Raw genomic sequence first — 24,935 nt, 5'->3', positions numbered from 1 at the left:
GTATATATAAATGAATATATATATATATTTAAGTTTTCGTTTATGCAGAATCAACAAAAACAAGTTTGCAATTGAAGAAGATTTCACAATTGACAACTTTACGACAATGCCGAGCCCCCCTCAGGGAGCGGAATAATTATTAGGTGATACTTGTTCCTTCTCGAAAGTACCATGATGCGATTATTTAACTGATGGTTTCAACCTATATAACGTAGCCCCATTGTGCCCTTTTCTTGTTGAGCTACTACATCTCCTAAACCCCTTGCTTTAGGTGTAACTGTACCTGGAAATTAGAGAAACATGACTCTATTTGTCGCCTCTTTGTATGTATCACACACCTCATGTCCAAACTGCATTCCATCTCTGAGTTGCGGCCCAACTGTACCTAGGATCCACACTAGTTGTATCAGATTTTGACACATGTTTGGAATATGGATACTAACACTCCTTCTTCAGGTTTTTACCACACACGGTTCATTTTGAGCTCACCTCTGCAGAAACAGCAGCTTTGGATGACAACCACCTGTTGTCGGAAATCTTTGAACCTGTCAAAAAGGTGGAGGACAATTCCGAACTACTGTCCTCCGCAAGACTAAGAACGTACTCACAAACGGTATCCATCACCGACGAAGACGAATCAAATGCTTCAATCATTCAGTCCTTGTCTCATCATAACGAGTCGGCTTCCAATCTCTCGATTTCCGAGTCGATTGACTCCAACCACGTTGTCTCGCAATCGGACTTGGACACGGAAGAAGACCAATTGGAGCTCGATTCTCTCTCTTCTACAAACTCCATAGTTGTTCCAAAGGGCCAAAGGCAAAGTTTCCATGGAACCGGTTCCAATATGGAATCTTCAAGCAAGAAGCAAAATCAACAACGTTCTCTCTCGGTGTCCATTTCAAATTTGCAAAAGCATCATGCTGAGAACTCGGCCACCTCTTCTCAGAATGTGTCAATTCAAGACTTCTTCTTTAATAATCCTAATAGATCGAAAATGACTTTAAGTTCAGTCGATGATTTGCAGGATGGTTCCAACTTAAGCATAGCAGAGGAGGGGAATGCACCAACAAGAAAACCAAACATTCCATATGGTAACATTCCTTCAACTACTTTTGTCAAGCCAAAACCACAAATTAGAAGTTCGACCCCAACCCCCTTGGTTAATGAGTTTACCCCCAAGAAGGATTTCATGGAACCAAAGCTATCCAGTATGAGAATCAATAGACCCCAACATTCTCACCTCCGTAATTTTAAAACGTCTTCCATTTTATCTTTAGATCAAAAACTGGATTCCATCTTGAAAGAAAACGAGTCCAGTGCCAGTATTGTGTCTAATAATAATATCAACGATAAAACTAATAGTACAAGTAACATTGAAGATGAGACGTCAAAGAATTATACCGGCTTGCTGAACAGTGAGGAAAGCAACCTTTTGGACATGAACAACGATTTTGGGAAGGTTTCCCCCTATGGCGGATTCTCTAGACCACATTTGTTTGTTGAGGATAAACAAGAATTCTTCAGCAATGCACCTTGGAAGGTGTCTAAATTTGATCAATGTAATGGTAGCTTAATCAACTCTATCGATTTGGCAAGAAAATCCGGTATTGTTGACGGTGATCTCAAGTGGGTTGGTGCTGTTTCCATGCCTTCAAATATCGTTCCGGATCATGTCAAAGCCGACATTAGTAATGAGCTCAAAGAAAATTACGACTCAAGCGTCGTTTTCCTTGACGATGAAGTTTTTGAAGGCCACTATAAGTCTTTCTGCAAACAAATTCTATGGCCTATTTTCCATTATCAAATTCCAGATAATCCAAAATCAAATGCCTTTGAAAACCATTCATGGAAATACTACGAGAAAGTTAACAAAATCTTTGCGGAGAAAATTGCAAAGGAATACAAGGAAGGTGACGTCGTTTGGATCCATGATTATCACCTTATGTTAGTCCCTCAAATGTTGAGGAAGTTGGTACCAAATGCTAAAATTGGGTTTTTCTTGCATATCAGTTTCCCTTCAAGTGAGGTTTTTAGATGCTTAGCCCAACGGAAAAACATTTTGGAAGGTATGTTAGGTGCTGATTGTATCACCTTTCAAAACGAAGAATATATGGCTCATTTTCTACAGAGTTCAAATAGACTATTATTTGCAGATTTTAATGATGTTGGTGTGTATTACAAGGACAGAGTTACAGTTGTATCATACAATCCCATTGGTATTGATTTCCACCATCTTCATAAGCAACTGAAATCCAACGTGGTTCAGAATTGGAGAAACTTAGTCAGTGACAGATGGCAAAATAAAAGGCTCCTTCTCAGCAGAGATAAAATGGATAAAATAAGAGGCTTAAAGGAGAAATTACTTGCGTACGAAAGATTTTTGAACAACCATCCGGAGTATGTCAATGACACTATCTTGATCATTATATGCTCAAAGAGTGGAACAGATGATGAAGACTACGAAAATGAAGTATTATCTATTGTTGAAAGAATCAACTCAAAAACAGAGATTATTTCGGTGGATCAGCCTGTCATTCTATTAAATCAAGATGTGGAGTTTGAACAATATCTAGCATTATTGGCCCAGGCAGATTTATTTATCGTCTCGACTTTAAGGGAAGGCATGAACTTGACATGTCATGAGTTTATTTGTGCTTCACAACATCTACATTCACCTCTAATTTTAAGTGAATTCGTTGGTTCCGCCTCCTTCTTAAATGATGGTCCGTTCATTAGTAACCCATACAACGTCAAGCAAGTTGCGGATCAGATATACTACGCTTTGAATATGGACGAAGAAGAAAAATATGACAGATGGGATAAAATCTTTCAACAGATTCTGAAAAATGATGCCAAAACTTGGGTTGCTAAATGTATGGATGACTTAAGCACTGCATATAATACATTGAACTTATCACAAACAGATAACTTGATTAAACCCTTAACCGAAAAGCTCTATAATGAAAGAATGGGCATTCCGAAACCATTGGGAAAACGCCTATTTGTGATTAATCTGGATGAGTTGACCGGAAGTCTTGAGATCCACGGGCAAACAATTAACTCTCTACAGCAACAGGTGATCATTAAAACATTATCAAATCTAACCGCTGATAAATCTAACCATGTTTACGTATTTAGTTTATTTGGAAGAACTGAGCTATTGAGGCAATACGGTAGAATCTCAGACTTGGGTTTAATTGCAGAAAATGGTGGCCTGATAAAATTACCGTTTTCAAACGAATGGTACTCAATTGTTGAAGAGGCCGAAAGGGAATGGATTCCAAGTGTTGTTCAAATGGTTGAGGCATTCTGTGAAAGAATTCCAGGATCATACATTGAAGTTGAAGAATGCAGTGTTGCATTTCATACTGAAAGTGTTTCTGTGTCCGACAAAGACTATAAGGATGGCTTAATTGGCGATATCATCACTCACATCAACGAGTTGTTCAGTAAGGAATACAATATTCATGCTACTTTGACCAAGGGGATCTTAATTGTCAAGGAAATGAACTTGATTTCTAAATCTTTGGCGCTGATTTCGGATTTAAGTACTGATATCAACAAAATGAAGAAACTACCATCATCTGGATCAGTTTTATCCTCACCTGTTAGTGAAATTGCATCGCCCGTGCTGAGTCGTTCTGGTTCAACTATATCTACATTGGCAATTTCGCCAATTCAAATCTCATCTAATGAAGTTAGTGCTATGTCTGCATTGAACGGGTTTGAACATATCTTTGTTTGTGGCGGTATTTCAAGAATCGATGAAGAGTTATATTCCTATTTCAATAACTTATCAGAGACCGGCGCAATTGATTCTCATCATGTCACCGTTGTGTGCGTCGGCCAACCTGGAAAATTCAGAACACCAGCATCATTTTCTCTCAAGGGTATAAACAATTTAATGACGCTATTGAACAAGGCGAATACCGGGACAAACTAATAATGCTTTTGCCAGTTAAAGTAATTTAATAAAAGTAGTGGAGTAAAACTCTTTATTTTACACCAGTCGAGTAAATAAAATATACTTATATATACCTAGATATTTCTTTATGTGTAACGAAAGAACACCCCTTTCGGATGGGGTAATCAACCTTTTCCTCTAGGCCTGTATTTACCTCTACTTGAGTTCTTATAAGCATATTCATAATACGTATTCTGTGGTGGATGGCCATTATTTGGATACTTCCTTGTATTTCTTTGGGTTTGACTACCGTAGAATAGATCTGTTTCCTCAAAGGCTCTTCTTCGTTTATCTGAATGTCCACTTTTGTTTCCTATATTATGTGGAGTTGCTGATGATTGCACCTCTGATTTCGATTGAGCATGTGATGGTGATTGAAACTGTAACTGGCGGACCCTATCTGGTCGGCTATGTTGCTTCGGTTTGGACATTTTATCAAACGTACAAAGTTGATATAACTTGTCCATCTCTTCGATCAGTGGCTTGTCTTTCTCCTCGTCGAATGCTTGAAGTGTATCGTATATGTACTCAAATTCAGTAATTGATATTTTGCCGTCGGATCTCTCCGTTTCCCACAACGTCTCCTTCCCTCTTTTCTGTCTCTCCCTGTCGGCCTCAATCCTTTGAAGAATTAAGTTGTGAGATAATGCAAGAACATTCTTTGAAGAATCTTGGTTAGCGGATGATACCATTGCATTGTTACCATGTGCAACATGGTGAGTACTGGATGAAGAAGGCGCCGGATTCGCTTCAGGTTGTGAAGATTGCAGAATTAAGCAGGATGGTGGCTGTTTTGATTCCGTTTCTTTTCCCTTTTCAGATTTCAAATTGAAGGGATCTTCCAGAACGTCGATTAGCATACTCTCATATTGGCTTTGCCTTCTTTTCAACAAAAGGAAATCCCAGGCTGAGTGTAGACTCCTGTTTATCTGTTCTGGAATATACGACTCTTCTGGTTTAGATGCCCCATGTGATTGTTTTTTTATGTCAGAACTTGGACTGGAATTTATATAGTCATCCACATGACTTGTCTTAGTCGGTTCTGCTTCATTGTTGTACGTCTGCGATTCATTGAAATGCTCACCATTTCTTATTCCCTCAAGGTCTTTTTCAGTTAATAGATTCGATTCATATTTCGCTGAGATATCAGACAATTCAGTCATGCCATACACTTTCGAGATATGGTAAAGTATTTTATAACAAAAAGGTAAATTAGATAATGGTCTGATATCTGCATAAGATAGTTTCCCTTCTCTTTGCCCATTTTCGTCATCAGATTCTAGCTGTGGAGTTTGGGGTATAACATACTGCAATATTTTTCTTAAATCTGATATTATGAGAAAAGCATAATTGAAGATAATATCATTATCCCTATATTTTGGTTCCTTTTTTATCAGTGCCAGAAAGTCATCAATAAATTGAAACATATTCAAGCGCTTATTAATATCGAGTCTTGGAAGGACCTCTAGAAAAGCCGGATATAAATCTTCCTGTGAGACATAATTTCGTACCAAAAATGTGCAAACTTCAGATGACGCCTGTTTGGAAGAATTCAAATTAAGTAGTAAATTGTTAAGCTGCATCCTAAGCTCGAACGACTCCATCTTTGTTTAAGTTCTTCCCTAAAAGTTTGCTGTGTTAAAACGTCTTCATATGAAAACGACCAGCTTCATGATATGTAAATGTTATTTCAATATGACTTGAAATACTGCAGGCCTTTTCCAGGTGTACGGATGTAATGAAAATGAAGAGAAAAAAAAATCTGAGAGTGAAAAATAGCCTAAAAGTGCCCTTAGCCAGCTCGATTAACCATACTCTCATCTTCCCCTGAAGGTTCAACACAGCAAAGCAAAACTTCGCCATGGCTAACAAAGGTAAAGGAAAAGGTGGTAAGAACAGAAGAAGAGGAAAGAACGAGAACTTCTCCAAGAGAGAACTTATTCTTGCAGATGAGGACCAAGAATATGCCCAAATCACAAAGATGTTGGGTAACGGTAGAGTCCAAGCAACCTGTTTTGATGGTACCGTTAGAATTGCACATATTAGAGGTAAATTAAGAAAGAAGGTATGGATGGCTCAAGGTGATATCATTTTAGTTGCATTAAGAGATTTCCAGGATGATGCTTGTGATGTTGTCCACAAATTCAATGCAGATGAAGCTAGGCAATTAGTTTCCTTGGGTGAATTACCAGAGTCTGCTAAGATCAACCAAACCGACACTTTTGGTGGTGATGAGGAAGAAGACCTTAACTTTGAGTTCGGTGCAGAGTCTGATGAAGATGGTGAGGCTAGTGATTTGGATATTGATGATATTTAAGTTTTTGTGTGCAAGAATGAACTTCTCACATGTTTTCCACATATATCCGGAATCCATTTCTACATTTTTGTACCATTCTTTTTTAGTGTATACTTTATAATAATTGTAATACATTTTCTTTCCTTAGAGAATCTTTCAAGTTTCCAAAATTAGCATTTCATTGTGAACGCTCTTTATATAAAAAAAAAAGTGACCTATAATAATAAATACCTTTCAGTCAAATACTGAAGCTGTCGGATCTTCTAACATGGTTCATCCTGTTATGCTCCAAATCTTCATATTCTGGCCTGTTTGCTTCCATGGATTTTCTGAATTGGAAAGCAGAGAAATCTGAATTCAATGGAATATCGCCTAAACCTTCACTGTTCGAAGAAAACAACTGCTTATCCTCAGAATCTGGGTTGTGTCTCGAAATATCCAATAAATAGACACCACTGAAAATAATCAAAAATCCAGATAACAATGAAATAACATCCACAATAGATGCGGTATTGAATCCTCCAAATAGGATGAAAGAGGCGAGTAAAGTGGCAGTAGTAAATGTGACATAATATAGTGGGTTAACGATTGACGTATCAAACTGTGCCAAAGCTTTGTTGAAGTAGTTCATTTGGGTCAATATGCAAACAACTACTGTAATGATGAAAACATAAGTTGAAGCATGGGTGAACTGGTTATTTCCACTCAACGTTAACTTCAATGCAATGCCAAAAGCTTTGATTGCGCAGACGGAAACAGAACCCACACTAGAGCAAATCGATATATAAATCATAGGGTGATGAGATCCGAATTTAGGTGCAATTCTGAAAATCATGAACACCGAAAAACTACCCACCACTACAAGATACAACAAAAATGCAGGTCTTGCAGCATATGACAAAATTTCGTCAACTGTTGAAATCTCTTTATCTGGCGGTGCATGTAGTACAATTATGATAGAGCCCAAGAGACAAATGGCACATCCTAATTTACCCAAAACACCCAATTTTTCCTTTAGAAACATTGAGGCCAAAATGGCACCAATGATCACAGAGAGAGCACCCAATGGGGTAACCAAAATTGGAGGAGCAAAAGTATAAGCTGCGAAATTGGCTATTTCGCCTATTGCCATCATGGTTGTGCCAGCTATCCAAACTGGATTCTTTAGATAACTTAATGATTCACCGCCTGATCCATCTTTCAACAACCCTATTTTGGTCAACACAAAAGAAGATCCTATTGCAAAAGAGGAGCTGATGGCCAAAAGCAGTCCTATATACTTGTCTTCCATTGGTGTTAGTAGCGTGTGCTTTAAAGTTAGTATTCTGTTGAAATGTGTTGAAGTAGAAAAACACAGAAAATAATCTCTGACGTCGGATCCATTTGAAAGCCTCTTTCGCTCCTTGTCGAATTTCTATATATATATATATATCTTTAAATGATTTACAGTGCAACCAATAACTAGATGCCACCTTTTGAAGCAAGAAAGGATACCTACAAGACAACTCAGAATAACAAGTTTTTTCTTCAAGAAATTCAGGGTTTATTTTTTAACGCAGAACAGCTGAAATTCCAAAATTGCAAGTCGCCTCTCCAGATAGGCCCATGTCCACTTCTGTACATTATCAACTTGAAATTTCTTACCTTCTCGCCAAATTTGAAAAATTCATCAACCGAAAAATTCAGATAATAAATTTTCGTAAGGCTTTCCTCTAAATTTAAGTACCTTGCTTTATCCAAAATAACAAGGTTAAAGAAGGCTACGCAGATATGAACGCTGGAGACCATATTTCCGATATTACTAGCCTCAAAAATGATGTGATTAAGTCCAAGAATGTGGACCCTCCTGAGCAATTTCAAGTTTTATCTAAAACGTTTCCTCTAATATTCCAAGCTGTTAAGGCCACTAATGTGTCCAATTTGTACAGAACGAATGCTTGCGATGCATTATCGATATGGTTTGCTCGTTCTCAACAGCTCGTTAGCAAAAACCCTTTATTCAAAGATGAGTTCATGAACTTTTTCCCTGAAGAAAGTGCAGACTTTACTTTCCATTATGTAATTGATTTCTGGAATGATTCAGGTGCAGCATTGGGCAATGCATTGAAGGAAATGTTTACCAAAATGGTTGGTTATCTGACCTCGATTTTTCATGAGGATGAAAGTGAATTGATATTCAAGCGCTGGTTGTCCGAAGCTTTAGATCTTCCCTACACTATGAGAGCACTTTATTTCATGGTTGAACATTTACATAAACGTGTCAGACAAGTAGATTATATCTTTCAGGTCAAACCAAATTTCATCGTCAACTGTTTAGAGAACATTTGGTCCAAAGCCTTGTCTAGTATCATTGGTAAGGCCGTTTTTCTTGTTTTAAGGTACTGCTATTCAAAGGATTCAGAGTCAGAATGGTTATCTCTATGGGAAGACCATTTAATCGAGCTTTTGGAGCATGAAGATCTTAGAAAGGGTATAGAAAGTTATCTTTTACCAAATTTATTTCAATTGTCCAAGCCAGCTACCATACATTTTTTGAAACGTGTTATATCCAAAAACAATACTCCAGTTTTGATATCTGCCTTAAAGGTTGCAAAAGATTCTGCAATTGTCTCTGAGCCATTTTTAGAAATTGATCTCAAAACCAATAAACCATTACTTGATATAAAAGAGCTCTCTGTGTTACTTGAACTTACCTCTGCTTCTTATCGTGTTGGTGCCTTTCACTTGCTTGTTTCATCTCCCAAAAATTCAATGCCTATTCCTCGTGTTGTTTACCAGACCATAATGGACTCTTTGGACATGGTGTTTACGGACAGTGATTTAGAGACTAGGAACGAAATTTCGGCGTACTTGAAGAAATTTATAACCAGAATCAAAGAGTCGACATATGCAGCTAAAAGAGATGCAACTAGCCTGACAAAGAAAAATTATTCGAAATTTGAAGATGAAATCAAAGAGAAACTAAATAATGTAGAACAAGCACAATTATTCCTTAAACTCTTTCTAACATTTATTGAAAACAATTTAAGACCAGGCGCATCTTATTTGCAGAAGGAAATGGGTTGCCGTCTTTTGTTGGCTTTGATTAGAAGCGGTCTCGATTCAAGAGTGGATCCTTTATCTTTAGATAAATCTAGAAATGTAAATTTTGCTTTTAGCATTGAGATATACAATCCTACATTAGTTCGGCTTGTAATAGATAACATATTGGACGATTATGATGATATTAGACAGTATTCCATGGAAATTATTACAATTGCACCATTCAAGTTGGATCAAGTTGTTGACATGAAACTTCTGGAATCAAGAGCCATACAAATGTTGGCGGATATACGGGGGAAAAATGTTGATTCTGGTGCTAGATTTTTTAGATTTGCGTTTGAATACTATCAAAGGAGTCAGGATTTGGAGAAATGCAGTGAAATTGTGAGACTATTGCTGCATCGGATAGAGTTCTCGCTTTTAAGGGCAAAAGACCAGCTGGCAGATGCATGCATTCACAATAGTATTCAAGGTTACTTTGCTACTTTTAAATTTATCTTTGAGATAATGAACTTAAATTTTTGTGAGAGTATCCTAAAGAATTACAATATTGTTGAAAGACTTCTCAACGCAACTACTGAAATTTGGTATATTGTGAAAGTCATTCTGCAACACGATTCACCAGAAGGTATGCTTCTGGACAACTTTGAGGAATCATACACCAAAGAGATGGAAAATACCTATGGTAAGGGAACACAGGTATTATTAAGTTACTCTTGGAGGGCTATCAAGGAATCTACGAATATGATTGATATTCTCCTTAAACTGAAGACATCGCCACTAAAAAACAATCAAATTATAGTGCTTGGTGCATTGCTACGTGAACAACTGGCCACAATACGACACAGAGGTGCTTTTTCGTCGGTTTATCCAACATTCGTCTCTTGCTGTTCTCTATGTATGAGAAGAAAGATGTCGCAAATTCCAGAACAATGGCTGAGGGAAAACTTGGAATTGATACAGCAAAGATCCAAATATATCACAAGAAGGTCTGCAGGTATCCCATTTTTAATAACAGCAATCTTAAGCAGTAATAAAGGTTTAATTGCCTCCACATTTCAAAAGTTACTGGACATTGCAAACCTACCAATAGAAGAAGAAGATGCGGTGGTTGAAAATATCAATCTTCCGCAAGTTAATGCATTCAACTGCATCAAAGTGATTTTTACAGATGCGACGTTATCTGAAGACTCAATAGGTTACGTGGACCAAGCTTTTGTTTTGACTCTAAATTCATTTGCATCACCATTTTGGGCTATTAGAAATTGTGCCGTTATGCTATTTAGTGCTTTGCAAAATAGACTGTTCAGTAGTAAAAAAGTCAAAGCGAACTATTTATCAAGTTACCCAGCTAGACTCTTCTTTGAGAAATTTACCTCTATACATGACATTTTTCTAAAAACCTTGAAAGAATCTGTTGATAGTGGCCTGAGAAAACAGAAGGAAATCGAGAAGATCTTCCCAATTTTAACTGTAATGAGTAGGTTAGAACCAACGCCTGGCTATAAAGGTCTAGATGATTTTTATCCTTTGATCATTGAGATATTGAAGAATAACACATGGAAAGTCAGAGAAATGGCTGCTAGGAGTCTACCTTCTTTAATTTTTGATAGTGAGCATTTTTTCGCTACTATTGAAATCCTACTCAGTGAGATATTCCCAGGTAATAATGATTTCAATAAAATGCATGGTTGCCTGTTAGCTGTCAAAGAAACAATTCTGAAATTTGAAACTCTATCAACTGAAGAATCTAACAAAACGTACAAAAAACTACTTGTTGAGAATAATTCGACCAGGCAAAAAATATTGTCAAAGGTTAACATTGTTTTGGGAGACCACAAATGTTACCCAATTAAGCTTGCTTATTTTCAAATTCTCACGGTGTTAGATGTCAATACATCACAAGATCATCAACTCCAGGAAATACTACTGGAATGGTTTGAAGTGAATAGTAAAGTCAGGAGCTATGATGGTGCCAAACATTTGACTTTAAAAGAATTGACACACATTTTGTTTCCATTGTTAGATGATGAAGCAAAAAGTTTTATCGACACATTCTTATTATCACCATATTATGAAATCCAACTAAGTTGTATTGAATACTACAACAATAGAGTAAAAAAATTGAGCAACACTACTAAAGCACATTTGGCAAAAACGATTTGGAAATTAATTGAAGCCGAAGATGTGTGGATTTTTGTTAAATCACAAGCACTGAAATTGCTTAAAAGTGTGGAGGTATCAACTTCTGGCTTCGTTGATTCGATTGGAAATGTCAGACTACACACTAGTAAATTGATGAATCTTTTATCTGGGGAATCCAATGAAGAGATTAAGCTCAGCATTATAGAAGCGTTAGGTCCATATGTTGCTAAACAACTTTTATTTGATAAGGGTGATCTTGAAAATGTAAAGAAATGGCTCAAGAAAGTTGAATTGATGATTTCTGATGACTTAGAATATGTTGTTCGTATGGCAGCGTTGAAATCATTGACTGCATTCCATCAAACCTACTCTAGCGAAGGAGAAAACGCCAAGATTAAATTTGAGGTTGAAGGATTGCTATTCAGTTTTCTGACTGATGACGATGAAAAAATAACACAAATTGCCGCCGACCATTTGGTTCAATATGTATTAAAGATACCAGGTAAACAAAGCATTTTACCTGTAGTTGTTGAAAAATTAATGATTGAGTATTTCTCTCATGTTAAGGATGCTAAGCTGCTGTCAACAATAGTAGATCCTCGATATTTTAGGTTTTATGACATTGACACTAAACTCGATGATATTTTAAAGTCTGATTCATTGTTATTCTCGGTCGAAAAGAACAACCTCGAGAGAAATCCAGTCAACAAGGTTAATGAATTGGTGACATTGTTTGATAACCTACACTTTGCAAGTGTTGACTTTTCATTGCTGAAAAAAACTTTACTGAGGAACCTAAGTGATATTTATGAATATCTATCACAGCAAGATTTGAAGGATGGATGTTTCGGTGTTTTGAGTAACGATAAGGTGTTTGACTTTATTTCATGCCAACTATTACTTTTAAGATCTTTGAAACAGCACAATCTGATTGATTATAACGCGTCAAAGATAGCTAAACTTTTATTATTAAATGATAAACAGTTCCATCCATTAATCTCGAAGATATTGTAGATTACTTAAATAGGTATAGAATTAAATTATAAACTGAAAATTATTAAGTACAACTGGAGAATATTAATATACGGACGATAGAAAGAGAAAAAACGGATATCACTCATTTAAAGATTAGGACACACTGTTTAATTTTTGAGCTTTTTGTTTTGTATGTTTGTTTGTATTTCTTTTCGGTTGCTTAGACGATGGATCCATTTTCGGTCTTGTCTTGGTGTCTTCTTATCTTAAAGAATCTGATGCCAGAACTTTCATTTTGGCCTTGATTATTAGCAAACTCTTCAGGTTGTGCAACGCCACCTGGTGTCTGCTGACTAAATGGACCAATATTCTCTGATTGCCCCTCCTTTCTTTCCTTGTAAGCCCTAACGGACATGTGAGTACAACTTAGAAGGACCAAAATCAGCAAACAACCGGTGGATGCCCAAATCATACCAAAAGAGGCCGCATTGATCTTTGCATCAAGATGTTCTTTATGGAATTGATTTCTAGTCATGACAGATACCGCTGTAATCAAACATGAAGCAACAAGACAAAATAGTAAGGAAAGTGAAACAAAGAAAGTAATAACGTTAGCCATTGATTGCCAAAATAGAGCAAATAAAGAACCAATAAATCCAATACCAGAGAATATTAGGGCAATTAAAATAAAAGCAAACGAGAATCTAGACAAATAGTAGTAATTGTCTCTGTTATTGATGAAATCAGTAGGAATACCAACGGTGGAATTACCAAAGTTATCAATTGGAGAGATTGGAACAGCTGGGCCTAAGCCAGGACAGGAATCATAAGCAGCACTTGACCAATCGCTTAGTTTACAGACACCCCAGAAAGTCCATCTAGTGACGTCTGCGTTTGCAGATGGAATTTTTGAGGTGTCTGCTTGGACCCAGTAGAAATGGTTGAAAGGAAATGAATCGACGCCACCACCGAAGACAATGAAAAGGAGCATCAAAGTAGTACCTGCACAAAATAGACATTGGAGCAACCTCTTGAAAACATTTAAACCTGGCATTTTAGATAAAGAGTATTAAGTAGTTGTTAAAAAATATATCAAACAAAATGAGTGAAAAAAATGAGAGACTAATCAACTGAAGTATATGTATTGGCAACTTTCAATATTAGAACAATCTATAATAATGAAAGTACTGTTGTCTAGAGGAAATGAACACAAGTCTAGATTTATTAAACGAGAGGAATGCACTTCAGAATCGATGAAGGAAGTTGAGCTTCAACTGAAGAAAGAAGAAGGGGAAACATAGAAAATGGAAGAAACCAAATAGAAAAACCAATGTCCAAAAGCTGTTGACACAATAGGCGGTCATCAGAAGAACAAAGAAAGGGAAAAACCAAACTACCCACATATGCGATGGGAATTTGGTAAACCCAAAATTGGAAACAAAATTTTTTCTTTGCCTAGTGCGGAAATTTGTCAATAACAAGAAATTGCCGTTTTGGGAAAGCAAAAATTAAGTTTGCTCTAGAAAGCTTCCTTCCAATATGTTGAAAGACTGTAATTGCCATGTCAGTAATGTCAAAACTGTTAACTGTTTAGAGAGAATAGGCGTCCATGATGAAGATTAGTTAGGCTTGCTGCAGATGATGGTATCAACTTGGCGTTTCATTTAGTAATAGCATTAACTCTGTATTATTCCTTACGTTGGTGATCTGCGCAGACCACCCAGGAGAGGGACAGGCTTCCATGTAGCTATTCATGAACATACTATCTCACCTTTTATTGGAACAAATTTAATTTATACCAATATGCGCTGCGGCTATTTAACTAGCAGCAGACTTTCTAATACTGCGTACTTGGTACACCGTTCGGTAATTTCGAATGGTTGCATTTCATACAATTTAAGGGTTTTGGAAGGTTTTTATTTTCCCGATATTTAGGTGATGCCCTCATCTGTAACGAGTAAAACGACCAGTAAGACAATTTACCCTTTGTACTTCATTAACTTCATATTTATAAATTCTGGAGCCAAAATTCAGTATTATTATGGATTAGTTTCTCGCGGACAAACACCAACATGAATATACGCTAATACTTAGTAAAAAATGTTGATGGCATTTCCTAAAAAGGCATATATGTGGAGAACATAACTGATTTTTTTTGTTTTGATTTTCAATATTTTTTTGAACTTGCTAAAAAAAAAAAGGAAAAGGTTTACAGGAAACAGAACATGAGCTCCAATGTCATAGTTTTGGATTCTGATGAAGAGTGTTTATCACCTATGATAGATGCCAATAAATTTACTGGTCAAACCTTTGGGGGTGGCGCAACCCAGGTGGAATCAGAGGACAAAGCTCAATCGGAAGATAGCGACCATGACATTTTTGATTTCTTAGGTGTTCAACAGGACAGTCTAAAATCCAATACGAATAATAAAAAAACTGAATCATCTGATGATATTATTTTGATTGACGAACTATCGCAAGATTGTGATACACCAAAAAGATATTCAGTGGATACAGAATGTCCTGAACTAATATGTATTGACGACAACGATGACGGTAATACCGAACTAAATACAGACTCAAGTGTTATGAGAAATCAAAACAATTTGTTTTACTTTCCATCGTCCCCACAGTATCAGAACGCGATTAGTGATGATGGCGCTGTGGCTCAGGATGGCAATGACATTATTGTTGGAGTGCCAAAAAGCAGTAGAGAATTCCTGGACTTGTCACGTAATAGCGCATTAATGCATAGTGAGCTTCAAACTATGACACCTGATGTAAATACTCAATTTCAAGACAGAAGTCCAGCTCCCTTCGCATTTAACTATACTAAAGATTGTGATAAAATAACCCAGAATACCTTTACTGATTCTAGTATAAGCATATTACAGGTTCCAAACGAAAAGCCCAAAAGCAACTCAAAAGGTAAATGTTTCAATAGCTCCTCGAGTATTGGGTCAATCAACATACCCTTACAGAAACCTAGGAAACTGAAAACCCCGCTAATATTGAACCATGATCAACAGAAACAAATGAATGAATATGCAGCATTGGAAAGATCAGGAACTAACACAAAAACTTACAATACACAACTTTCTTCTTCAAAACCATTGTCCTCTGAACTCTCCGAGTCAAGTGATAGCTTTAGAGAAATTCGTAGTTCATCTCATGTAATCAATGGAAACAATATTTTGAAGGACCTACAAAAAGGAAAAACACTACAAGCTAAGGATTTAGTAAAGGATTTAGCAAGAATTCGGAATAGGCATTCTAGCAGGGACGAATATACACATACCGCTCATCAAAAATTAATAGCACCATCTCCGAATAAAAGTTTAGAAGATGACAACTTTAGTTCTGATGTTATCAATAGTTCATCCGAACCACAGTCTCAAAATCACTTTATGAGCAAAGTTAATAGCGAAGTAACTAGCTACTCTGAAGAAAGGTTAGAATTTATGTTGGACCGAGCAAGAAGACTTGAGCCTAAGAAATTGGCCCAGGTAAACCAAAAGAAGATAAACAAAGATGAATTAATTGGAAAAATAACATGTAGCTTTTCGTCACAAATTGATGAAAAATTGAAATCAATAAACTCACAATATGCCGACTATGTTTCCCCTGCGCATCATGAGGTACTTAAAGAGGGCATCATACCCGTGATCAAATTCAAGAGATACGTGGACTCACTGTTTTATGAGAAACGAAAAGTATTTATTCCCATAAATGGCAGTTTGGTAGAGGAAGAATTTTTGATACTCGTTTATTATGCAGAAGAACTGATTCCCCTATTTAAAGAAGGTATTATGAAAAGGCATATAAAATATGTGAGGCACAAATACCCTACATATAGAGTGGCTGTTTGGTTGATGGACTATGATAAATTCGTTCAAAAACTGATGAATCAATACAACAAGTTAATGAAACAAAAAGTCCAACAGGAATTAGACGGTACAGATGGGAACTGCAATTCGAGAAAAAAACGGAAATCAGCCCAATCACTTGATGAGTTAATCAAACCTAGTGACCTTGAGCAGACAATTTTGAGCTACGAAATAAAATATAACTTTTCTGTTCAAAAAATGAAAGGTATTAAAGAGCTCACAGAATGGTTGAAGTACATTGCATATACCCTAAGCTCTAAGCATATTGATAATTTAGAAAGAAATCAAGATTTTAAAAACATTGGAAAAGTGAAGTCTGGAGATAAACCTCAGGATGTGTTTATCCAAATGCTTACACAATTCAGGGGCATTACAGAAAACAGGGCAAGGAAGTTTGTTGATACCACAAGTATTAGTGATGTTGGAAACTTGTTCAGGTCCCTTAAAAGCGGGGAGTACGCAAATGTTGGGAATGTCTTGCGTAGCGATCACAATACGCTGATACAAAAAGTACTTTTATCAAAAAATGAAAATGATCTATTGTGAAAAATTGGGGAGATACTGTATATTATTGAATTCCTATTGGATGATAAGAATTTCTAAAAGAATTATAAACTGACTAAAAATGTAGAAAAGAGAATTAATATAACCAGTACTAGTACTATACAAGAGATTGTAATGTTTTGATTTCTTCTGTATTGTAGACTTTGTGATCTGAAAGAGATGCTACCTTTTGCTGGATTTCTTTTATGTCTTCACTGGAAAATTCGAAACTATTCTCATGCAAGTAAGATAAAATGTTGATGATTCTCTCGTTTACCTCAACACTACTTGTAGTTTCTGAAAGCTTGTCAGCCAATAGATGCACAATATTACGATCTGTGACACAACACAGCCTATCTTTTTTAGAACTTCTTACTTCCTGGCCTTCCTCAACAACTTCATCATAAAGTATACTCTTCAACAAGCTTAATACTCGAAGAAGTACTTTGTTGTCTTTCTTCTCATTTTTGAAACATTCCGCTAATATGCCAGTTAAAAAATCCCAGCCATTTGATTCAACAAACAACTCATAAAGGTCACCATTGTGACCAATCAAGCCACTGAGGGCATATAGTGCACGTGCTCTGACATTGTAGTTGTTGCCCTTATCCGCCAACTTCATTAAACTAGTGAAGCCTTCCTTGCCCACATGTTTCAGAAAATCTTTCTGACATTTCAGATTATTCTGCACGGCAGTACCGGTAATCAAAGCACCCATACCACGAAACTCATCTCTTTCTTCACCCTCGTAAGTGTAAAGTTTTGCTATTTCTGGCCAAATTCCCATTGGAGAGATATTGTTTGCATTATCCAAGTTTTGGACCAACATTTCAAAGTCTTCTAATGCAATTAGCTTATCATCAATACTAATATTTGGATCATCACAGACTAAAACGGTAATGTCCTCCTTCATTAGTTGTGCATCATCCTTGCCTGTATCTGCGCCGAGAACTTGTGCCAAAAGCTTAGGATCCGGAGCAGGTGCTTGGGCACGTACCTCAGGATCGCTTGACTGTTGCGCTGTTGACCATTGCAGTAGTTTCTCCATATTATTAGTGACTTTGTTGCTAGCTTTCGTTACTTTTATCGAAATCAGAAACAATAAGTTTGTATCTCCACAACAAGATAACTGTGAAATTGATCTTAAATAAGGAACTTCTTCTGATTAAAAAAAAAAACTGGAACCTTCCAGAAAAAGCACTTTTTCATGTGAAACTTTTCTTTTTTTTTTTTTAAGCATTCTTCAGCTTTAGGTAGCACGGACAAGAAAGTTGGTAAAGAAATTTGTAAATTTTTGGAGGCTCCAGAATAGTATCCTTGCGTGCAAGTTTTCTATTTTGTCACATAGATATACTTGTTGATGAAAATTCCTTAGGGCGGACTACTGCAAAAGTTCCCTTCCCATTGGAGTTTTTCACATCCGCCCTTCCACTACTTGGGTTGACAAACATACGAAAATAAAGGGATAACTCCAAGCATATATCCAGTTCACAGTAAAAGGAGGAATAGTGATACAGATACAAGAAGAATGGATGCCATTTCGGATCGGGCTTTTACGGAGACCAATTCCACAACAGCGCAGAATATCCACAAGGTTATTGATGAAACACCGTCCTTGCTAACGGTCATTTTGGATTTACATCCTCTTGAATGGAAATCATACACAGCAAACAATGAAAATATTAGTTTTAGAGATGTCACATCTGCGATGTTGGTAATGCTAAACTCACATTTGGCTTTGAATAGTGGAAATCGTGTAAGCGTTTATATTGCCAACAGTTTCCACCATGGGGCAAAGCTAGTTTATCCTGAAGTTGATGAAATAAAAAAAGAGAGACTAGATCAGGTTGAAGCTAAAAGACAACGTACATACTTACAGAATGGTGATGGCAATGACGGTGATAATGATAATGAAAAACTGAAAGGACTTAGAGAAAACAAACAGAGGCTGCTCAAAAGTTTGGGTTTGTATGGACAATTTAAAGTTATAGACGCTAGAATATTAGAGATTCTACAAGAGCTATTTGAAATCGAGCCGGACCGTCTCAAGGAGATAATAAGTAAAGACAAAGATTTTATCAAAGGAACTATGATAGGTGCCATATCTACAGCGTTAACGGCAATAAATAAGTTACAAACAGAAGAAGATACGTTGAATATGAAGGCAAGAATTATGGTCATAAGTGTCAGTGGAGATAATACGTTACCCTATGTCTCGATGATGAACACTATTTTTGCGGCACAGAAGATGAAGGTCTCCATTGATGTATGTAAGTTGGGACAAAGTTCAATCTTTTTGCAACAAACAAGTGATGCAACAAACGGGGTCTATATTGATATCAAACACCCATCCGGATTAATACAGTATCTGAGTAATGCCCTATTTATCGAACCAATGTTGCGTCCACTTATAGTTTTGCCTACAAATACTACAATTGATTTTCGTGCTTCTTGTTTTGTGACTAACCAAGTGGTCGATATAGGGTACGTTTGCTCGGTCTGTCTCTGCATTATCAGTATGGTTCCCAACGATGAGATGTGTCCGACCTGCCACTCTAAATTTGATCATAAATTAATCACCAAATTGAAACGTAAGCCAAAAGTTCTACCCTTGGAGGTGAAAAAGAAGAAGAAGCAAGCTTGATATCTATAAAAGTACAAAAAGAGAGAGTATAAAGATGCGAATTCCAAACTATATTCATTTAGAAGTAGCTGCAGTTTCAACGGCCTCTACTACTGCAGTGGTGGCCGCATTATTCGCAATGGCTGCACCAAGAGCTGCTGGTGTTGATTGTGGGAAAATAAGATCCAAATATGAAGTACCCAAGGCAATCAATGCAAATAAGAACCTAAATCCAGCAGGTTGAGAATCGTCAGAAGTATCCTTGATTAAAGGCTCAGTAAGGTATGATTGAATAGTGAAGAATAGACATGCCCAAGCAATCGCCTTATTTCTTAAAAACATTGCAGCCAATGGCATGTTTTGAGCAACAAAGTTGGTGGCCACGTTCTTTGGTTTTATTGGTGTGTGAATGTACTTTTTGACGTTTTCCTTTCTGATGACTTCCTTACCCATGGCTGTATATTTGTCTGGGATCCAGCTAAAACTGGATTTTGGAATGCAGTGAAGTGGTTGATACTACTAGTCTTATATCAACCAACGCGAGGAGGCAAATTCATGAATTTAATTATTGCCATTAAACTAAAAACGACAAGTTGCGTCCATCGACGCGACAATATTTTAAGGTTCCGGATTTACTGCTGGTGTATTTTTCCCTTCAATCCCCTTCACATACTGTCGACGTAAATAACTTCTAACAAAGCGACATATAGACATATATATATATACTTCTATTCATGACCAAACTTACTGTACCTACGATGTTTGTCTGGAATCCCCTTTCTCTCTGGTTGTAGACGCATATTTGAGAACAGCTGCTATACCAGTTTTAAAAAGACATAGTGGTAGAACTCATAATTCTCGGAGACAAGTGATTCCATCTTGAGATTTTGATCTTGAGAAACAAGAAAAGCTGAACTATTTTCCCCTCGCACAACAAACATAATGTCGTGATAAACACAATTGTAAAGGTTGAATACAGGACCCCCTATATGGCTTTCAAAATTTTCATAACAAGTAGAAAGTTGTGCCTTTGGGACCCATCAACCAGTTATTGATTGGCTTTGGTTTAAGCCAAGACAGCCACTCTTTTTAAGTTAACTTTTGCTGAATATGTAGATAAACAAAAAATATTTTTGAAAAAAAAAAATGTAACATAAAGTATCTTAAAAAAAGGTCAAATTCATTTATTCCAGCACTCACACTACCGGTAGGATTTTCAGGGCATTTTTCCTAGTTCGATACAGACTATTCTAAAGGTAAACAGTTAACAGATCAAGGGGGTATCTGCCACAAGGAAGCTTTCCAGCTATATTACTAGGGAACACAGAATTCCTTTATAGGGCTTACTATTGTCGAACTCTACCCATCCCACCTAGGAAAACTCTTTGAAAAACCCTAGTTCAGTCACCTTTTTTATTATTATACATGATGATTTTGTTCTACACTCTAACCATAAAAACTATCACGACAATACCCAAACTTCATTCTTTGGCTTAGTTGACAACCTCTGTACTATGAATAAGTTTCATAATTCTACGTGTATCCCCACACAATGTTTGTCATCAGTGCACCTTCTTTACTATTTGACGTACGGAAAAAAAACTTCGTTTGGCTCGTTTAGTAGAATATTTTTTTTTCTTTTTTTTTTTTCGCGTTGCCTGTTTTTTTTTCAGTAGCAATCCGCTCAGTTTCCATGACATAAGCTCAGCTCAGCTTAACTCAGTTGGAACACTTCAACACAACCATCTTCTATTTTCTAACTGTTTTTAACATCAAGCGCAATCCTTCTTCCTTGTTGTCGAGCTTTATCGTCATATAGAGACAAGCCTCTCCAATGACATATCTTTTTTCAGATATTCCAGCATCTCTAGCTAGAGTTTGTGCTAACAAACCAATTCATATAATCATTTCAACAGTTTTGTTTGCAGCTGTTGCATATTTGGGGATATTTGAACAGTATATCACTAATGACCTTCCAGCAACAGATTCACAAGAGGTCAACTTCTACTGTCCACCGTCTTCAAGCAATTGGGAATTACTCAAATCAACCTCTGATTTGGATAAATACTCTAATGCTGAACACGTTTATCTTAATCCTTTGAAATTTAAAGGATTTACAGATTCATTTCCCGAGTTTCCAAATCTGATCGAAGACCTTGAAACTTCGGATGTTGATGGGTATGTTCTAACAGATACAGCTGTTGGAAATTTACCAGAAGTACTCAAAAATGAACAAGGCCAGGTTTTCAAACTTAGATCATCAAACAACAAACTAGGCAAATACTACGAATACTGTAAATCTATTATTGTGAAGCTACAGCACGCAATTGTTGGCGCTGAACCTCTCGATATTGTCATGGTACTCTGCGCCTATGTGGCAATGTGGTTTACTTTTATTCAGTTGTTCTACGGTATGAGAAAAATTGGCTCTAATTTTTGGTTGGCTTTTGGTTCTATTTTATCTTCTTGTTTCGCATTTATTTTTGCCTTGGCTTTAACTACCGAAATCCTTAAAATCAAGGTATCGCTAGTCTCCCTGACGGAAGGATTGCCTTTCTTGGTTTCAACAATCGGCTTCAAACATAAACTGGCATTTACTGCTCCAGTTGTAAAGGCTCTCAATTCAGATCCACATAAGGATGTTGCTGATATCATTTCTGATGTCGTAAGATCAAGAACAGCAATCCCATTAATTAGAGATCAATTGATTATTTCAGCTTCGTTTGTTATTTGTTCTCTTTTGGTTCAAAATTTGCCAGGTTTGAAAAATTTCTGTATTTTGGCTTCGATCATATTAGCTGTGGATTTATTCTTTACATTTACGTTCTTTGCATCTATCTTATCATTGAAAGCACAAATATTCAAGGTCCATCGCGAGATTGAACTAAAAGAAATTCTAGAAGAAGATGGTATTAGCTCAAATGTTGCAAATAATGTTGCGGAAGTGTCGATTGATATTTCTCAAACAGTCTTGAAGAATAACCGTCGTATCTTAGGTTTCAAAATTTTCACAGTATTCGGTTTCCTTGGTCTTCATTTATTTGCTTTGGGTACATCTTGGTTATACGACGATTCTGCTGATTTTGAACCAATTGCCAACAGAGATTCTCATCTTTTAATTGCTGCCGTTAAAAATACAATCACTCAAATTCCAAATAATGGATTATTGTTAACTGTGTTACCAATTAAGGTTTATAGCCAAGCAACAGCTCTCACTGAACTAGAATACTATGTTGTTTTGATTTTCACCACTCTAACGACAGCTATTTCAGACCCATTGATCTCGAAGTTTTTGTTTATGATTGCCGGTATTTCAGTTTCTATAAACATCTACCTTTTGAATGCCACTAGATTCCACATCAGATCTCCTGTTTCTATTATCAATCAATTGAACTCATCAAAGCCTAATTCATCTGTTGGCAATGACATAGTTAATGCTTCAACTACCACCTCAAAATCTTCAAAGAAGACCAAGAAGAAAACCAAAAAGAGGGCAGAGAACAATATCCAAAAACCGCTTGTTGCAGACGTTAATGCGGACAATATCAAAGAAGGCCAGATTGTCGATGAGAATAGTACTGCCGATGATGACTCTTTGAGTGAGAATACCCTCTCCTCATCAGATGACACCGTAAGGCCTTTGGAAGAATTAACCGAAATATTAAAAGCAGGTAACGTTAAAGATTGTAACAACTCAGAGGTGCTAGAGTTAGTCATTGCTGGAAAATTACCATTATATGCGTTAGAGAAACAACTAGGTAACAAAATGCGTGCTGTCGTTGTTCGAAGACAATCTATTGCCAAATTTGCAAACGCACCTGTTTTACTAAGTGATAGACTACCATTTAAAGATTATGACTACGACAGAGTTTTCGGTGCTTGTTGCGAAAACGTTATTGGTTATGTTCCAATTCCTGTTGGTGTTGCAGGTCCACTTGTGATTGATGGGAAACCATTCCATATTCCCGTTGCGACAACTGAAGGTTGTTTAGTTGCTTCAGCAATGAGAGGTTGTAAGGCAATCAATGCAGGTGGCGGTGTTGAAACTGTTTTAACTGCAGATGGTATGACCAGAGGTCCATGTGTTCAATTTCCAAACTTGAAGAGGGCTGGTAAGGCCAAAGTTTGGTTAGACTCAGAGGAAGGTCAAAAGAAAATGAAGGCTGCCTTCAATTCTACTTCCAGATTTGCGAGATTACAACATATCAAGACAGCTATTGCAGGGGATTCATTATATATCAGATTCAAGACTACTACAGGTGATGCAATGGGTATGAACATGATCTCTAAAGGTGTTGAACATTCTCTAAAATGTATGGCGGAGGAATTTGGTTTTGATGATATGAACGTTATCTCTTTGTCAGGTAATTACTGTATCGATAAAAAGGCAGCAGCCATCAACTGGATTGAAGGACGTGGTAAGAGTATTGTTGCGTCTGCAGATATTCCATCTGATATTGTTGAAAAAGTTTTAAAATCTAACGTTGATGCATTAGTTGAATTAAACGTCTCCAAGAATTTGGTTGGTTCTGCATTAGCTGGCGCAATTGGCGGATTCAATGCACATGCTGCAAACTTGTTGACGGCCATCTATATTGCCACTGGTCAAGATCCAGCACAAAATGTTGAATCTTCTAATTGTATGACTTTGATGAAAAAACTGCCAAATGGTGATTTAAGAATTTCTGTTTCAATGCCATCCATTGAAGTGGGCACCATTGGTGGTGGTACAGTATTAGAGCCACAGGGAGCAATGCTAGAATTATTAGGTATTAGAGGACCCCACCCAACAGAACCAGGTGCAAATGCAAGACAATTGGCAAAGGTAATTGCATCTGCAGTGTTAGCATCTGAATTATCATTATGTTCTGCTTTGGCTGCTGGCCATTTAGTTCAATCACACATGCAACATAACAGAAAGGCACCTGCGCCACTCGAAGCTGTACCATCCGCTGGTGTTAGTCTCAACTCTGCTGATGTAGAACGCTTGAAGGAAGGTTCTAAGATTTGTATTCGGTCGTGATTTAGATCCGAAAGTACCAGTTTGTACCGCAAAACTTCACATAGACCAATGACGGACCATGGACTGTGATAGCAGTCTACTAATTTTACTTACTAACTTCTAATCTAATTACTACTTTTTCATTCTTTTAATATTCATTCATTCTATCTTTTTTTTTCCTTCTCATTCCATTTCCCCCTTTCTTTCTAAACATTTGCTAAAGTTTTTCCTGCATGCTACAAATTCTACATGCGACATGCTGTTTTTCGGAGCGGCCATCTGTGGTGGCCGTTATCCTGTGTATAATTATGTAGTTTTTAAAACACAAAAGAAAAAAAAATAACTCAGCTTCCAAAAGAAATTAAGAGAAACAACCTCCAATAGTAAACTGAAATATCGTGTTTCAGTACCGTAAAACGTCGAGCCCCCGCTCCGGAATCTCTTGTTTTTCGGAG

The 24,935-nt window shown here is 36.8% G+C and overlaps 11 protein-coding genes across 11 annotated transcripts; 6 read left to right on the top strand and 5 right to left on the bottom strand.

Annotated features, from left to right (window-relative positions):
* Positions 1 to 847: 847 nt before the first annotated feature.
* On the top strand, positions 848 to 3,946 carry C5L36_0C09150 (uncharacterized protein; the record flags this gene model as incomplete). The annotated part of the gene is made up of 1 exon (XM_029466624.1): positions 848 to 3,946. The coding sequence occupies one exon, from the start codon at positions 848 to 850 to the stop codon at positions 3,944 to 3,946; it is 3,099 nt and encodes a 1,032-aa protein (XP_029322484.1).
* Positions 3,947 to 4,092: 146 nt separating this feature from the next.
* Positions 4,093 to 5,571, bottom strand: C5L36_0C09140 (uncharacterized protein; the record flags this gene model as incomplete). Its single annotated transcript, XM_029466623.1, has 1 exon — positions 4,093 to 5,571. One exon carries the CDS (start codon positions 5,569 to 5,571, stop codon positions 4,093 to 4,095), a length of 1,479 nt encoding a protein of 492 aa, XP_029322483.1.
* Positions 5,572 to 5,828: 257 nt separating this feature from the next.
* Positions 5,829 to 6,284, top strand: C5L36_0C09130 (uncharacterized protein; the record flags this gene model as incomplete). The annotated part of the gene is made up of 1 exon (XM_029466622.1): positions 5,829 to 6,284. The coding sequence occupies one exon, from the start codon at positions 5,829 to 5,831 to the stop codon at positions 6,282 to 6,284; it is 456 nt and encodes a 151-aa protein (XP_029322482.1).
* Positions 6,285 to 6,501: 217 nt separating this feature from the next.
* C5L36_0C09120 (uncharacterized protein) lies at positions 6,502 to 7,554 on the bottom strand (the record flags this gene model as incomplete). The annotated part of the gene is made up of 1 exon (XM_029466621.1): positions 6,502 to 7,554. The coding sequence occupies one exon, from the start codon at positions 7,552 to 7,554 to the stop codon at positions 6,502 to 6,504; it is 1,053 nt and encodes a 350-aa protein (XP_029322481.1).
* Positions 7,555 to 8,033: 479 nt separating this feature from the next.
* C5L36_0C09110 (uncharacterized protein) lies at positions 8,034 to 12,464 on the top strand (the record flags this gene model as incomplete). Its single annotated transcript, XM_029466620.1, has 1 exon — positions 8,034 to 12,464. One exon carries the CDS (start codon positions 8,034 to 8,036, stop codon positions 12,462 to 12,464), a length of 4,431 nt encoding a protein of 1,476 aa, XP_029322480.1.
* A 181-nt stretch (positions 12,465 to 12,645) lies between these two features.
* On the bottom strand, positions 12,646 to 13,479 carry C5L36_0C09100 (uncharacterized protein; the record flags this gene model as incomplete). The annotated part of the gene is made up of 1 exon (XM_029466619.1): positions 12,646 to 13,479. The coding sequence occupies one exon, from the start codon at positions 13,477 to 13,479 to the stop codon at positions 12,646 to 12,648; it is 834 nt and encodes a 277-aa protein (XP_029322479.1).
* A 1,171-nt stretch (positions 13,480 to 14,650) lies between these two features.
* Positions 14,651 to 16,858, top strand: C5L36_0C09090 (uncharacterized protein; the record flags this gene model as incomplete). Its single annotated transcript, XM_029466618.1, has 1 exon — positions 14,651 to 16,858. The coding sequence occupies one exon, from the start codon at positions 14,651 to 14,653 to the stop codon at positions 16,856 to 16,858; it is 2,208 nt and encodes a 735-aa protein (XP_029322478.1).
* A 115-nt stretch (positions 16,859 to 16,973) lies between these two features.
* On the bottom strand, positions 16,974 to 17,903 carry C5L36_0C09080 (uncharacterized protein; the record flags this gene model as incomplete). The annotated part of the gene is made up of 1 exon (XM_029466617.1): positions 16,974 to 17,903. The coding sequence occupies one exon, from the start codon at positions 17,901 to 17,903 to the stop codon at positions 16,974 to 16,976; it is 930 nt and encodes a 309-aa protein (XP_029322477.1).
* A 480-nt stretch (positions 17,904 to 18,383) lies between these two features.
* On the top strand, positions 18,384 to 19,499 carry C5L36_0C09070 (uncharacterized protein; the record flags this gene model as incomplete). The annotated part of the gene is made up of 1 exon (XM_029466616.1): positions 18,384 to 19,499. The coding sequence occupies one exon, from the start codon at positions 18,384 to 18,386 to the stop codon at positions 19,497 to 19,499; it is 1,116 nt and encodes a 371-aa protein (XP_029322476.1).
* A 54-nt stretch (positions 19,500 to 19,553) lies between these two features.
* Positions 19,554 to 19,931, bottom strand: C5L36_0C09060 (uncharacterized protein; the record flags this gene model as incomplete). The annotated part of the gene is made up of 1 exon (XM_029466615.1): positions 19,554 to 19,931. One exon carries the CDS (start codon positions 19,929 to 19,931, stop codon positions 19,554 to 19,556), a length of 378 nt encoding a protein of 125 aa, XP_029322475.1.
* A 1,381-nt stretch (positions 19,932 to 21,312) lies between these two features.
* Positions 21,313 to 24,501, top strand: C5L36_0C09050 (uncharacterized protein; the record flags this gene model as incomplete). Its single annotated transcript, XM_029466614.1, has 1 exon — positions 21,313 to 24,501. One exon carries the CDS (start codon positions 21,313 to 21,315, stop codon positions 24,499 to 24,501), a length of 3,189 nt encoding a protein of 1,062 aa, XP_029322474.1.
* Between the last annotated feature and the right edge of the window lie 434 nt (positions 24,502 to 24,935).

Source organism: Pichia kudriavzevii, chromosome 3, assembly GCF_003054445.1.
Source record: "Pichia kudriavzevii chromosome 3, complete sequence".
Lineage (NCBI taxonomy): Eukaryota > Fungi > Ascomycota > Pichiomycetes > Pichiales > Pichiaceae > Pichia > Pichia kudriavzevii.
This window is presented reverse-complemented; position numbering and strand designations above follow the sequence as displayed.